At 25.3% G+C, this 12,545-nt stretch overlaps 3 protein-coding genes across 3 annotated transcripts; 2 read left to right on the top strand and 1 right to left on the bottom strand.

Annotated features, from left to right (window-relative positions):
- Positions 1-1,166: 1,166 nt before the first annotated feature.
- On the bottom strand, positions 1,167-3,567 carry LOC141536934 (caspase-1). The gene is made up of 5 exons (XM_074257741.1): positions 3,320-3,567; positions 3,105-3,246; positions 2,129-2,391; positions 1,736-2,041; positions 1,167-1,652 (listed from the first exon to the last, which is right to left on the bottom strand). Exons 2-5 carry the CDS (start codon positions 3,230-3,232, stop codon positions 1,387-1,389), a joined length of 963 nt encoding a protein of 320 aa, XP_074113842.1. The 5' UTR covers positions 3,233-3,246; positions 3,320-3,567; the 3' UTR covers positions 1,167-1,386.
- A 1,001-nt stretch (positions 3,568-4,568) lies between these two features.
- On the top strand, positions 4,569-12,273 carry LOC141536932 (ribonuclease P protein subunit p40-like). The gene is made up of 6 exons (XM_074257738.1): positions 4,569-4,847; positions 5,036-5,180; positions 6,795-6,956; positions 10,528-10,653; positions 10,725-10,881; positions 11,959-12,273. Exons 1-6 carry the CDS (start codon positions 4,719-4,721, stop codon positions 12,269-12,271), a joined length of 1,032 nt encoding a protein of 343 aa, XP_074113839.1. The 5' UTR covers positions 4,569-4,718; the 3' UTR covers positions 12,272-12,273.
- Positions 6,963-10,518, top strand: LOC141536930 (uncharacterized). The gene is made up of 2 exons (XM_074257736.1): positions 6,963-7,616; positions 8,517-10,518. The coding sequence occupies exons 1-2, from the start codon at positions 6,994-6,996 to the stop codon at positions 9,469-9,471; spliced, it is 1,578 nt and encodes a 525-aa protein (XP_074113837.1). The 5' UTR covers positions 6,963-6,993; the 3' UTR covers positions 9,472-10,518.
- Positions 12,274-12,545: the final 272 nt, after the last annotated feature.

Genomic DNA, 12,545 nt, shown 5'->3' on the forward strand with positions numbered 1-12,545 from the left:
ACGTTGGATCAACAAAACAATTAATTGTTCCACTAATTAACAATATAACTAGTACTTTACTAATATAATTACACGTAATCATTTTATTTATTTACATATCCGGATTAAAATTAAGGTTATGTTTATTTAATTTATAAATAAACTCCGACTTAATTTTTGAAAGCCCGCGCATGCGCATAAAAAATTTAAATTAATTTAGCAGATATTTAAAAATTTTCAGAATTTTTTAAAAAAATCAATTGACAAAAAAAAATTTATAAAAAAAATTGACATTTAGAAATTTAAAAAAATTAAAAATTCAAATTTTCAAAAATAATTTTTTGGAAAATTTTTTTCCAAAAAAAAATTTTTGGAAAATTTTTTTAGTGACAGTAAAAATAAAAAAAAAATAATTACACGTATTAATTTTATTAAACTTGTAAAAGATACATATATAATAATAATATTATTGCTTATTATTATTATTATTATTACAATAAGCATGAAAATACCTAACACATAATCTCCAAAATTGACTAAATATTAAAATTATTACATTTATTAATATTAAATATTTTGATATAGCATTTAAAAACTATTTGAACTTTTTCCCAAGATCGTACCGATATTTGTGCAAGTATAAATATAAATTCAACTTTATTTTCCAGTACATAAATTTTTTTCTACTGATATAAAGATAATACAAAATATTTTTTTACGTAAAAAAAAATTATCACGATTGGCAGCTACATGTACATTTACTAACTTGCACGCTATACACTTATCACAATAGTGAAAGACATTTTAAGGCTTAGTTACTCTCTCAATTGAGCAAAATAAAAATAAATCAAAAATTATTACAAAAAAATCTTAAATTATTTCAGTAAAAAACGTAAAAAATTTATGTAAAAATATCGCGTTACTATTGCCAAAATAGTCATAATTTTTACCAGTGTTGTAACTTCTTTTTTTTTTTTTAAGGCTTATAATTATTTATAATTAAAAAAAAATGATACTCCCTTTTGGCTTAAAAATTTTTTTAGTAACGCGAGATGTCACTGAAATTAGCAAATTATTTTTATGAAAAATTATAAAAATAAAAAAAATTTTTATTGCAATTTAATTGCTAGTCATTTTAATTAATTGATATATTAAAAAAAAATCTACTGCTAATTTCAATGTTATGAAAAAAAAAAAAAAAAAAAAAAAAATGAATAGCTTCATAATTAATTTTGAAGCCTCGAAAAAATATTTAACAATTAAGTAGAATTATTTATAAATAATCAAAATTGTAAATTATTTAAATGCAGTATTAAATGCAATTGTTCCATAGGCACCGATTCATTGCCATTTTTTTTTTTTTTTTTTTTTTCAGTAATTAATAATTACTGAGATCAAAATTTATAATTATGAACTACCAGTAGCATTAGACTCAGAATTTTTCGGTACGAATTTAAGAAGACGCGTCAACATTGAAGTGATGCAAGGAATCTGTTTCTGTTGGTGCATTGTCATGTTGTCGGGGGTGTTGGACTCAAAGTCAAGCGCGACTCGCTGAGCTACGAAGGTCAGGAGAGTCAGGATGTCGTAGCGAGTGCCGTTTTCTCGGAGTTCAATGCACAGAGCTTGCATGAACCAAGATCCTCGGGTTGTGTTGCGCCATGAGTAGAAACCTGTAAATGTAAATAAAAAATTAGTATAATTCAAAATTATTTCCTGCTTTTTAATTGATAATTATTGTTAATTAAATTCCAACCCGGAATAGTCGAATAGGCGATCAAAAAGTCTGCATGAGTAGGAATCCGAAAGGTAGCAGTAGGCTGACCATCGGTCTCAGTTCTCTCTTTTACGGCAATGCCCCCGTCGAGCCTGTCGCCTTGGCAAGCTTGAATGAAGAACAACTTTGGCTTTCCTGACAAGGTTGGACACTTGTCTGATGTAAAGAATGACCAGATAGTTTCTGCTTTGTATGGTGTGTCGTGGGCGTACAGCAGACCTAGCTCGCCGTGACTCAGGACCGCCACCATCAAGCAGTCATGCTGTGTGTGATCCATATTGGCGACTAAAATTACAATTATTAAATAAATTAATTAGTTTGTTAAAAAAAAATTTAGAATAAATTTTTATTAAAAATATTAATAATAATTACTATTTTCCAAATGCTTGACAATGTCACGATGGTTCAAATTGTGATAATCAAACACATCAAATGACAATGATTTTAAAGTAGCGATTAAATTTTCACAGTCAACATTTGTACCCGTACGTGGCTTTAAACTGTTGCTGACATTGAAAAATTCATGGTTGAATATTATTGCAAGACCACGTTTTGGGTGGCTCATGTTATAGTGGCTTGCGTATTTTTCAGTCGGGGCTGTTTGCAGTGATGTTGGGTATGGGCTCACCGAGTTCCTGTAATTAATTAAAATTTATTAGTTATTTATTGTCGTCACTAAATTAATTTATTTCAATGATACTAATGAAAAAATTTTATAAAAAATTCCACATGTCAAAATTGTTAAAAAATATCAATGCAATTTTTTTTTTTTTTTTTTTTTAAATAACTTATTTGTTAAATAAAATTAAAAAATTATTTTATATTAAAATAATTTTTAATATAAAAATAAAATTAACAAATACATAAAAATTTTTTTGAATTTTTAACTATGAGACGAATCAATTATGAGAAAAAAATATTTTTAATTTTTATTTATAATTTTTTTAGATATCTAAATGTTAAATTTTTTTACTAAATTTTTTTTGATACTGAAATTAGCTGACATCTGATAAATTTTAGAATTTTTTAAAAAAAATAAAAATTAAAAATTAATTTAGAAGATATTTGATAATTTTAAAAATTTTTGTAACAAATAAATTAAAAAAAAAAATTGACAGAAATTAAAAAAAAAAAAAAAAAATTAAATATGCAATTTTTTTAAAATAATTTTTGGAACAGAAAAAAAAACATTTTAAAAAATTTGCACTCATAATTTTTTTAAATTTCCGCATGTGAAATTTTTTTTCACTAAAATTTGTCATAAAAATCTAAAAAATTTTACATGTCTTTAAATTTCTACAACTCTAAAAAAGATGACGCAAAAACTGTAAATTTTTCTAATACTCACTTTCCATAGCCAAAAGCATCCCCAACATCTTTGTTATCATCATTATCATCATTATTAAAACTATTTCTAATATTATTCAATTTATTATTGTCCATAATATCCCCGCTGTCCATCTCAATCAAGCTCATTGTGAATCTCACCACTGTAAAATAAAAACGCACAACAATTAATTAACGGAACAATAAATATGTTCTATTAAGATAAGAAATACTGACCACAAATACCAATCACTTAATAAGGATGCCTGCCCGATTTCTCCTGATGTAATTCCAGAATAAGAATCTATTTGTGTAGATTGCGTGAATAACTCAAGGACTGTCGGAATCTTAAAAATCTTTAGCTGAGGTCTTTGCTCTGTTTTTTTATGTGATAAATATTCGGTAGTGTGTGAATTTTTTTGTAAATATATGCTGTGTATACACTCACTGTACTTGACGTTAATTTTTACTTATTATAAACAATGAAAAAAAAGCGTCTTGCGTGACGTTAGCTCCGATGATGATTCATGACACTGAAGTTGGCAGACATTCAAAATTATTTACATTAAAAATAATGCAATGATTATAAAAAAAAAATTCCACATCTGAAAATTAATTAAAATTGCAAGTGAAAATTTTTAGAAGTATTTTTTTATTGTAATTTATTTGTTAAAAAAATTTTTTAAATAGACAGCTGATTGCTAACTTCAGTATTGTTGATGATTCATGTTTTTTTTTCTTCTTCACATTTTCACTATCATTATTATTATGTCCACCGTGAAGTTGCTCCTTATTCAATTGATAAATTTCACATGACATTTAAGTTAACTGTCACTTGTCAATTTTTTAATATTATTTTCCAAAAAATTGCAATTTTTATTTTTTTTAATTTCTAAATTAAATTTTTTTTTTGCTATAATTTATTTGTTATAAAATTTTTTAAATTATTAAATATGTGCTACATTAGTTTTTATAAATTTTATCACTTGATAATTTTTTTTTAATTTTTTTCAACAAACAAATTAAAAAAAAAATATATTTTTGAAAAATTGTATTTTTTATTTTTAAAAAGTTTTAAATTTCAATTTTTTTTTATTGTAATTTATTTGTTGTAAAAAATTGACACGAAAATTAATTTAGCAAACATTTAATAATTTTTTTAACAAATAAATTATTGCAAAAAAAAATTGACAAGTAATTTTTCAAAACAAATTATTTAAAAAAAAAAAAAATTAAAAACTTACCAAAACTGCTATAAAATTGACAGCTGTCAGTTAACTTCAGTATCACAAATTTAATTTATCAGCTGTTCATAAAAATCCCGAATTATTTAAAATGTTTCAAATTCCGGCCACCAGGTGACAGCTGTTCCGCAGGAAAAATTTAAAAAATTTCTGGCGGCAAAAACGGGAACTATATTTTCAGCAACCAATGACAGATCAGCTGTGACAGTAAATTTTTTTATTGTTTCCATTTTTTCAGTGTCTTGCAGTGGTCTTGATCTTGGTAGGGTTATAATTTATTAATCCAAACTGAATAACTTTATAACATTTAGACTCACACTCAGTGTACACTCCAACATCAACATAAATCACTTGTATAAATATATGTGGGTTATAAGCAAGTATCGACATCAATGTTGTGCGAAAAAAATTTAAAACCTCGAATTTTAAAAACAATTAAAAATTATTCCAATGATCAGAAGATTAAAACAAATCACGACAAAGCACCAGCTACTGTTGCTAATCATTATTATAATTATTTAGTAAGTATTACTCTTGACAATTATTTTTAATTATTAAGAATAAGTCGTAAAGAAAATTGCAATTTTAATTGTTTGGTTTTGTATATAAATATTAATATTATTGTTGCACTTTACGCTGTTAATTTACGTAATTGTTGTTGTGATAAATGCTAGCTGTCTAATAATGTTCTTTGTTGAATCATTGCCAGATATCCGTTGTCTTGTCTGGGTTTAAAGACATACCTGTTAATCTTTATCGTGCCATTGTCGAGGATACTGATTACTACAAAGTTCTCCAGCTGCCTGTACATGAGCTTATTGACCAGGAATTTATCGCGGCCTTTGTTAAAAAAGGTGAGTTTTTTATTTGTAAACAAAGATTTTTTTTTTTCTGAAAATAAAGTTTTAACTTTAAAAATTTTTATGCAATTCTGGTAATTTTTTTTGGACTTTATCCAATTTTTATATTTTTAGTTTTTTACACACAATTTTTTTTTATTCATATGTAACACTTGAATAATTAATTTAATTAATCATTCATTAATTATTAATACGGTTGATTGAAATTTTTATTTTATTTTTCCTGTTTATTCAATAATTTTTATAATACTGAAGTTGTCAATTAAATTTTTTTTTTTTTTTTTAAATTAATTACAATAAAAAAGTGCTAAAAATTTTCAATTGTAATTTTTATTAATTTTTACATGCGGAATTTTTTAATTAATTTTTTTTATATTAATTTAATTCCTATAAAATTCTAAAAAAATTTTTAATATCTGTTTTTTTATTTTTAAAGAAGAAGAAACAATAAATTTGCATTTTTTAATCTTTGTAAAATTACAAACCGTAAAAATAATTACTGAGTAATTAAATAAAATTATTTTTTACTGAGGAATGAGCTTTATTATTAAATCTTTTGGAGATAATTTGATAAGGAAGATAAAAATTATTTATTAAGAATTTTTTTCTTTGTGCTTAATAATTTAAAAATTATTAATAAGTGTTTTCAAGGTTAATAATAATTTTATTGTTTAAAAAACTGAAAATGTTTGAATAAAAATTTAAACCATAAAAAAAAATTTTTAAGAAAATTTTTAGTGAGCTAAAAATAAAAGTAAATTAATGAAAAAATTTATTTTATTGTAAAAAAGCGTGAGATGTAATTAAATATATTTAAAAAATGACTCATTTTTGATCAAGATTTGTTAATAAAATATTTATAACAATTTAATTAGGTACCACGAGCTTTTTTATTATAAAATCCATTTTTTTGTTGATCAATTTAATTTAAAATTTATTTTTTACTTTTAAATTTGCTTTTTTACAAAACCATCTTTTTAATTTTTTAAAACAATTACGATAAAGTACCCAGTAATTGAACAGGTTTCTAAGTAAAACATATTTGACATATTTAAAGTAAAAATTTTTCTTGAAATTCAATATTTGGTAGAAAAAATTTTTTCTTAATTAAAATTATCATAAATAGTTTTAGTGTGCAATTATTCATATTGAATGAAAAAAATGAGATATTTAATTTTTTGGAGCAAGAGAGAAATTTTTTTAAGACAAGAAAATTTACTTTTATCAAAAATTAAATTTTCTGGAGCAAGAGGCTGAATTTTTTTGAAACAACAAGATTTTCTTGACTCAAATAAATTTTTAATTAATTTTGTTGGAATAAGTGAAATTTTTTGTCAAAAAAAAATTTTATTCTAAATTAAAAAATAATTAGAAGGAGAAATATTTTCTTGGCCATACAAACATACAAGTGAAGCTAATAAAAAGCGTGTAAAAAAAAGTTTGCCTACCAAATTGATGAAAAATTTAATTTATGAATAGAAAATACTTGACTATAAATATTTAAAAAAAAAAAAAAAAAAAAAAAAAAAAAAAAATACTTGAAATTAAGGTCTAAAAGTTATAAAAAAATGGCGAAGCTAGTAAAACATAAAAATTAAATTTTTTCAGGTGAACTGACATTAGTATCAGCCGACCAAAACTTGACAACCGACAACAGCATCTGCATAACTCCAACAGGATACCTAGTGCTTTCACTGCTGGCATCAGATTACCAAGAACTAGGCCTAGAAGGTTCGCCTTCATTTTTCTCTCGGCAGCGGAACCGCTTCAGTAAGTAAGAGCAAACTAGAGCAACTCACGACCAACAATGCCTCAGAAAAACAAAGTGCCTGTTTTACAAGAGCTTGCACTGGTTTCCATTGGCAAATACATAGCCCTGATAGGTAGTAAGATGATAGGCCCGGTGTGCGAGATATCCCAAAAGAACCCAGCTCGCGCAGTGAAGCTTCTCCGCTCCTTAATCCAGACTCTGAAACACAACTTGAGCTCCAACGTGCCCTGGCATTTGTACACTCCGATGTCTACGAAGATTCTCCAGTCAATATTGGTCCTGCTGAACGAGACCAAGGACACGTACAACGATTACCAGCCAATGAACCTTTTCCTCTCGGAGATGAATGTAATAGTGTTGCTGATCGAGGTGGTGATGCACCCGAATCTCAGAGCGATTGAGTTCAGTAGGTGGCCTAAGATAATGCGACACATGCTCTACAGTAACTTGCACAATTTACGTGGCCTAGAAGTTCTGGACCTCGGCTCTGGTTCAGCTGGATGGCGGACCTCTGACATTGAAAAGTTAATTATTAATGGCGTCAGTGCGATGTCTAATTTGACTGCTCTGACGCTTTGCTTTGATTGCACTGATAATATTATCACCGCTTTGGGAAATAATTGCCAAAAATTGAGGTGTCTTGATGTCACTTCCTCTAGGTAATAATTTTATGCATAAAATTTATTTCGAAATTTTTCCGTCAACTTATATATCCAAATTTTAAAATTCTAACTATGAGAACGGTAGCCACCTAGCGGCGTCTTTTATAACTAACTTATTAAAAAATTCTGCTATTAGTGTAGTATTAATTTATATTGATATTTATAACTAATAGATTAAAGTTAGTTCTTGGTTTCACCGCCAGGTGGCTATGCCCTCTCGCTAGCAGAGATACCTTACCAGAGTATATATATATATATATATATATATATATATATATATATATATATATATATATATATATATATATATATATATATATATATATATATATATATATATATATATATATATATATATATATATATATATATATATATATATATATATATATAATTTTCTATTTTTTATTTTTACATTTATTTATCGACTGATAGACGAATTAATAAATAATGAAAATTAAGTTAGCTGATATCTAAAAATCTTTAGAATTATTTTTTATTGAAAAAATTATTACAGAAAAATTTTTTAAAATTTTCATTTATAAAAAATTATAAATGCAGAATTTAAAATAAATTTTTCAGTTCTAATTTAATTAAAAAAAAAAAAATCAAAAGCATTGACTTTAGTGTCATTAATAAATGTTAATATTAAAACATCCTATTGGATAATAAAAAACAAAAATAACCCTGGACCTTTGAAAATTTTTTAGTGAACTTAAATACCCAGATTTTAAAATTCTAACTGCGAGAACAGTAGCCACCTAGCGGAGACTTTTCGAACTAATTTTTAATTAAAAAATTTTTTTTCTCAACACAATAAAAGACGAATTTTTTTAATTATTAATAAATGATTCATAAAATTTTTTTTTTAAATTAATAAATATAAAATTTCTTCAGGTCCGTGACAGATCGCAGTATTCCTGCCCTTCTCAAGTGCCACCAACTGAGAGACGTAAAATTATTCCGTACGTCAATAACAGTGACAGGATACGCAGATCTTTTGCTAGGACTCCGTTGGCTGGAGAATATCGGGAGGTGTGACGACATCGGCGACATTTTAGAGATAATATACGAACGAGAAAGCAATAACAAGTGCTTATATTTAAAATCTTTTGAAAGCCGTAGCATAATAACGGGTTATTTGTATTTATTAATCACAGTCTGTCCATTTATAACAAGTTTGTCAATAATGTGCAACGACGAGATGGACAATTTGTCAATTCTGTCGGTACTGGAGTGCCTGACGGAGCTTAAATTAATGTCCTGTAATTTTTATGCCGACGGAGTCGGCGTTTTACTGGAAATGACCCAGTCAAAGATCGAGAGTCTCCACCTGGAGCATGTGGACGAGATTGACAGAACCGCTCTGGTCTGCATCAGCCAGTACTGCCCGAGGTTGAAAAGCTTGACGTTCTACAACTGCGACTTCATCGACCCGGTGATCAACGCCGGCATTAGATACGATAATTTGAAAGTCAGGCCTTTCAAGTGTCTCGAGAGGATCAAGTGCGTAGCAGACTGCGCAAAGTCTCACCTTGAGTTCTTGCTGTCTCATTGCACAGACATCAAGTTCATTCAGTTGGGATCTTCGACGGGAATCGATGACACGACTATGAAAAAAGTTTTTGCGCTTAATAGAATGAGCAAACTCGAAGAACTTAAGATTCTGTACAGCAGCGACTTGTCCATGAGAACTGTCAGGCTGCTGATGAAGAATTGTGATAACTTAAGAAGACTGTCCGAGCTGGAGAGCTGGCATGGGATTACGGAAGAGGAGCTGGTTAATTTTAGAAATGAACTTAAAATTCAAAATGTTAATTGTGATACAAGTCCTACTTTATCTTTTGCTTAATTTTTTTTAGTTTGGCAAAATATCAAAAAATTTAGAATTCTGATTAATTTTTAAAAAAAAAATTTAATGAGGTAAAGTATCCAGTAATTGAACAGGTTTTAAGAATTTCTTGTCTTGATTTAGATTTTCTTGGCTTAAGAGCTATATTATCTTCAATCGATACAAAAAAATATTTTTACAAAATTGCACGCATAATTTTTAAAACTTTCTATATGTTAAATTTTTTCAATTAATTTTTTAATGAAAAAAAAATTCTAAAAATTTTAAGATGTTGGCTAATTTTATTGTCATCATAATTTACTATGATTATGATAAAAAAATTAATTTTAATAAAATTAATAAGAAAAAAATTAGCCTTGAGAAATTTTAAAAAATTTCTACTTAGAATTTTTACTCAATTTTTTTCATAATAATTAAATTATAAAAATCTGAAAAATTTGCAATATTTCAAAAACTAAATAATCTTTAATTGTTATACCGAAAAAAAATTATTTTTTAGTGATTTTAAAAATGAGAAATATTTTTATTTAATTTTTTATTCCAATGTATAATTAATTTTTAAATTAATACATTAGCCATAAAATATAATAAATTAATGGTAATTTTCATCATAAACAAACACAAAATTTAATTTTTTCAAATACTGGGTACTTTACCTTATTAAATTAATGTATTTAATTTTTTTTATGGATATATTAAAAGGATTGTTTAATTTTTAATTTATTTATTATCGTAAGATTTATTAGTCATTAATTAGAGGTGCCATGACGAATTCCAATGATGTGTAATAGGTAATTAGTTATAGTTAATTAAGCAACTGAATAAAGTGACTTATATTTTTGTATTATCAGTGAATTTTTAATTACTAAAATGAAAGGACTGTGATTTTTTTTAATGCGGCTCAATACTTTCATTTTTTAAACATGGCTTACTATTTATACTGCAATTTAATAAATAAATAAAACACCTAATTAAATTTACTCTTTTTCAAATAATAATAATAATAATAATAATAATAATAAGCTGATTTTTTTTATTTATTTCATTTTTTTTAAGTTGTCAAAATAAATTTAAAGGAAGAAACATTCGTGGCAGGGAAAAAAAAGTACGAGCGTGTTAAAAAATGTTTGGAGAATAATTTTAAACACAAGTTTGATGTTATTGTGTCATGGGACCCTCCAGGTAATAAAAAAAATTTTTTTTTATTTTTGTAATATTATTTTTAGTTAATTATTATTAATTTATTATTGCAGAAGAAAAAGTATGTCCATCATCCGTAGCATCGTGGTTCAACAATCGGGGTCATAAGACCTTTGTTTGCCATCAAAAATCGAGTAAAAAAATTAGTTTTTCAATTGATCCACCAGATGGCGATTCGGAAAATTTATTCTCGTGGATGGATAATCTTCCGTAAGTATATAAATGTCGTGTGACAAATATTAAAAGGACGTGTCTTTTATAGTTTAAAAAAAATTTTTTTCATTTTTATAAGACAACTAAAAATTAATATAAAATATAAAAACTTGTTAATAAATATAAAACTTATAAATAAATATAGTAATAAATATAAAAGTTCGGTTTTTTGGAAAAAAAATTTTTTTTTGGGAATCAACGTATTTTTGTATGAAACGTGAAAAAAAAAAAAAAAAAAAAAAAAAAATTTCTCTATAAAAATTTTTTTTGGACTTAGAAAAAAAATTGGGTTTTTTTATTACACGCCCTTTTAGTTTCAGTAATGCAACATAAAAAAGAACAATTGAAAAAAAAAAAATTGAATATCACAATTTTCTAAAAAATTTATTATTTTTTTTTAAGTTGTAAAATTTATTAAAACTGTGGAAATCAAATTTTTTTTTAATCGTTAATTTTTTTATGTATTTTAAAAAAAAAATTTCGTTCAAAAAAAATGAAAATGAAAATTATGGACCCCTTACTTGTAAATAATTACTTTTTTTTTTTTTTTTTTTTTTTTAAAGCGCGATAAAAATAGAAAAAATTAGAAAAAAAATTCAGAATATCATAATTTGAAAATTTTTGGAATTGTAAATTTTTGAATAAACTTCAAATAAAAAAAAATCACCCAAAAATATCCAATTTTCATACTCTTTATCATTTTTATCATAAATCTGCCGTGAAGAACAATTTGAAAAAAAAAAAAAAAAATAATAATAATAATAATAATAATAATAATAATAAAAATTAAAAAAAATAAAATTAAAATTTAAAAAAAAAAATTTTTAACAAAAAAAAATAAAAAAGAAAACATTCAAAAAAGTCAATTTTTTGATTTTTTTATTTTATTTCAATTTTATCTAAAATATCTGGGGTCCACTTTTGTATAATTACCAAATTTTTTTTTTTAGTTTGAAACTTAGAATTTGTTTGCAATAAAATTTTTTTACGCTCTTTTGACATTTATCATGCGATCTATAAATATATAGTTAAATTAATAAATAGATATACAATTAATATAAATTTATTTTGCAGAAATTCAATAAATAATTCAAGTGAATTGGATATCAAAAAAGATATTTTATACATTGAGTACCGTGGATTTTTTACAAGATCAAGAGTAATGAAAATCTTAAACACCATGAAGGAATTATTGAACTCATCAAAAAACACAGAGTTCTGGGGATTACATGTTCGAGGTTTTGACAACAGCCCAGTAAGTTGGGGACTGAAAGAGCATGCAGTGATTAACAATGACGGTACTAACAATTATACCGTAATTTTAAAACACAGTGAGATTATAATACAAAAATGTCTGAGCTCAAGTAGTCGGCCAAAAAATAAATAAATTGAATTTTATTCTAAGTATAATTTTAATTTAGATTTTAAATAATTAGGATGATAATTAATGGACTATCACAAATATTTGCTAAGTGACTAGTTGATAAATAATCGATGTATAAATATTTAAGCTTGATAATTATTAATTATAATTAATGAGTGAAAGTATCGCAGACTAACGAGATCAGGCTTTGCCTTAAACAAATAAATCCAAGCATTACGGCCTAAATAAAAAGGCACTACGTTCGTTCACACTAATCTATTCGTGCATGCAATGGACG

The sequence above is a fragment of the Cotesia typhae genome, unplaced genomic scaffold, assembly GCF_013202065.1.
Source record: "Cotesia typhae breed Kobodo isofemale line unplaced genomic scaffold, CoteBio_Ctyphae scaffold_45, whole genome shotgun sequence".
Classification (NCBI taxonomy): domain Eukaryota; kingdom Metazoa; phylum Arthropoda; class Insecta; order Hymenoptera; family Braconidae; genus Cotesia; species Cotesia typhae.

Coding starts and splice junctions, on each gene's coding strand:
- LOC141536932 (XM_074257738.1), top strand. CDS start 4,719: ATGTTGTGCGAAAAAAATTTAAAACCTCGAATTTTAAAAACAATTAAA. Junction 4,848..5,035: donor ATCATTATTATAATTATTTA/GTAAGTATTACT, acceptor AATCATTGCCAG/ATATCCGTTGTCTTGTCTGG. Junction 5,181..6,794: donor CGCGGCCTTTGTTAAAAAAG/GTGAGTTTTTTA, acceptor AAATTTTTTCAG/GTGAACTGACATTAGTATCA.
- LOC141536934 (XM_074257741.1), bottom strand. CDS start 3,232: ATGAGCTTGATTGAGATGGACAGCGGGGATATTATGGACAATAATAAA. Junction 2,042..2,128: donor TGTCAAGCATTTGGAAAATA/GTAATTATTATT, acceptor TTGTAATTTTAG/TCGCCAATATGGATCACACA. Junction 1,653..1,735: donor CGCCTATTCGACTATTCCGG/GTTGGAATTTAA, acceptor TTACATTTACAG/GTTTCTACTCATGGCGCAAC.
- LOC141536930 (XM_074257736.1), top strand. CDS start 6,994: ATGCCTCAGAAAAACAAAGTGCCTGTTTTACAAGAGCTTGCACTGGTT. Junction 7,617..8,516: donor CTTGATGTCACTTCCTCTAG/GTAATAATTTTA, acceptor AAATTTCTTCAG/GTCCGTGACAGATCGCAGTA.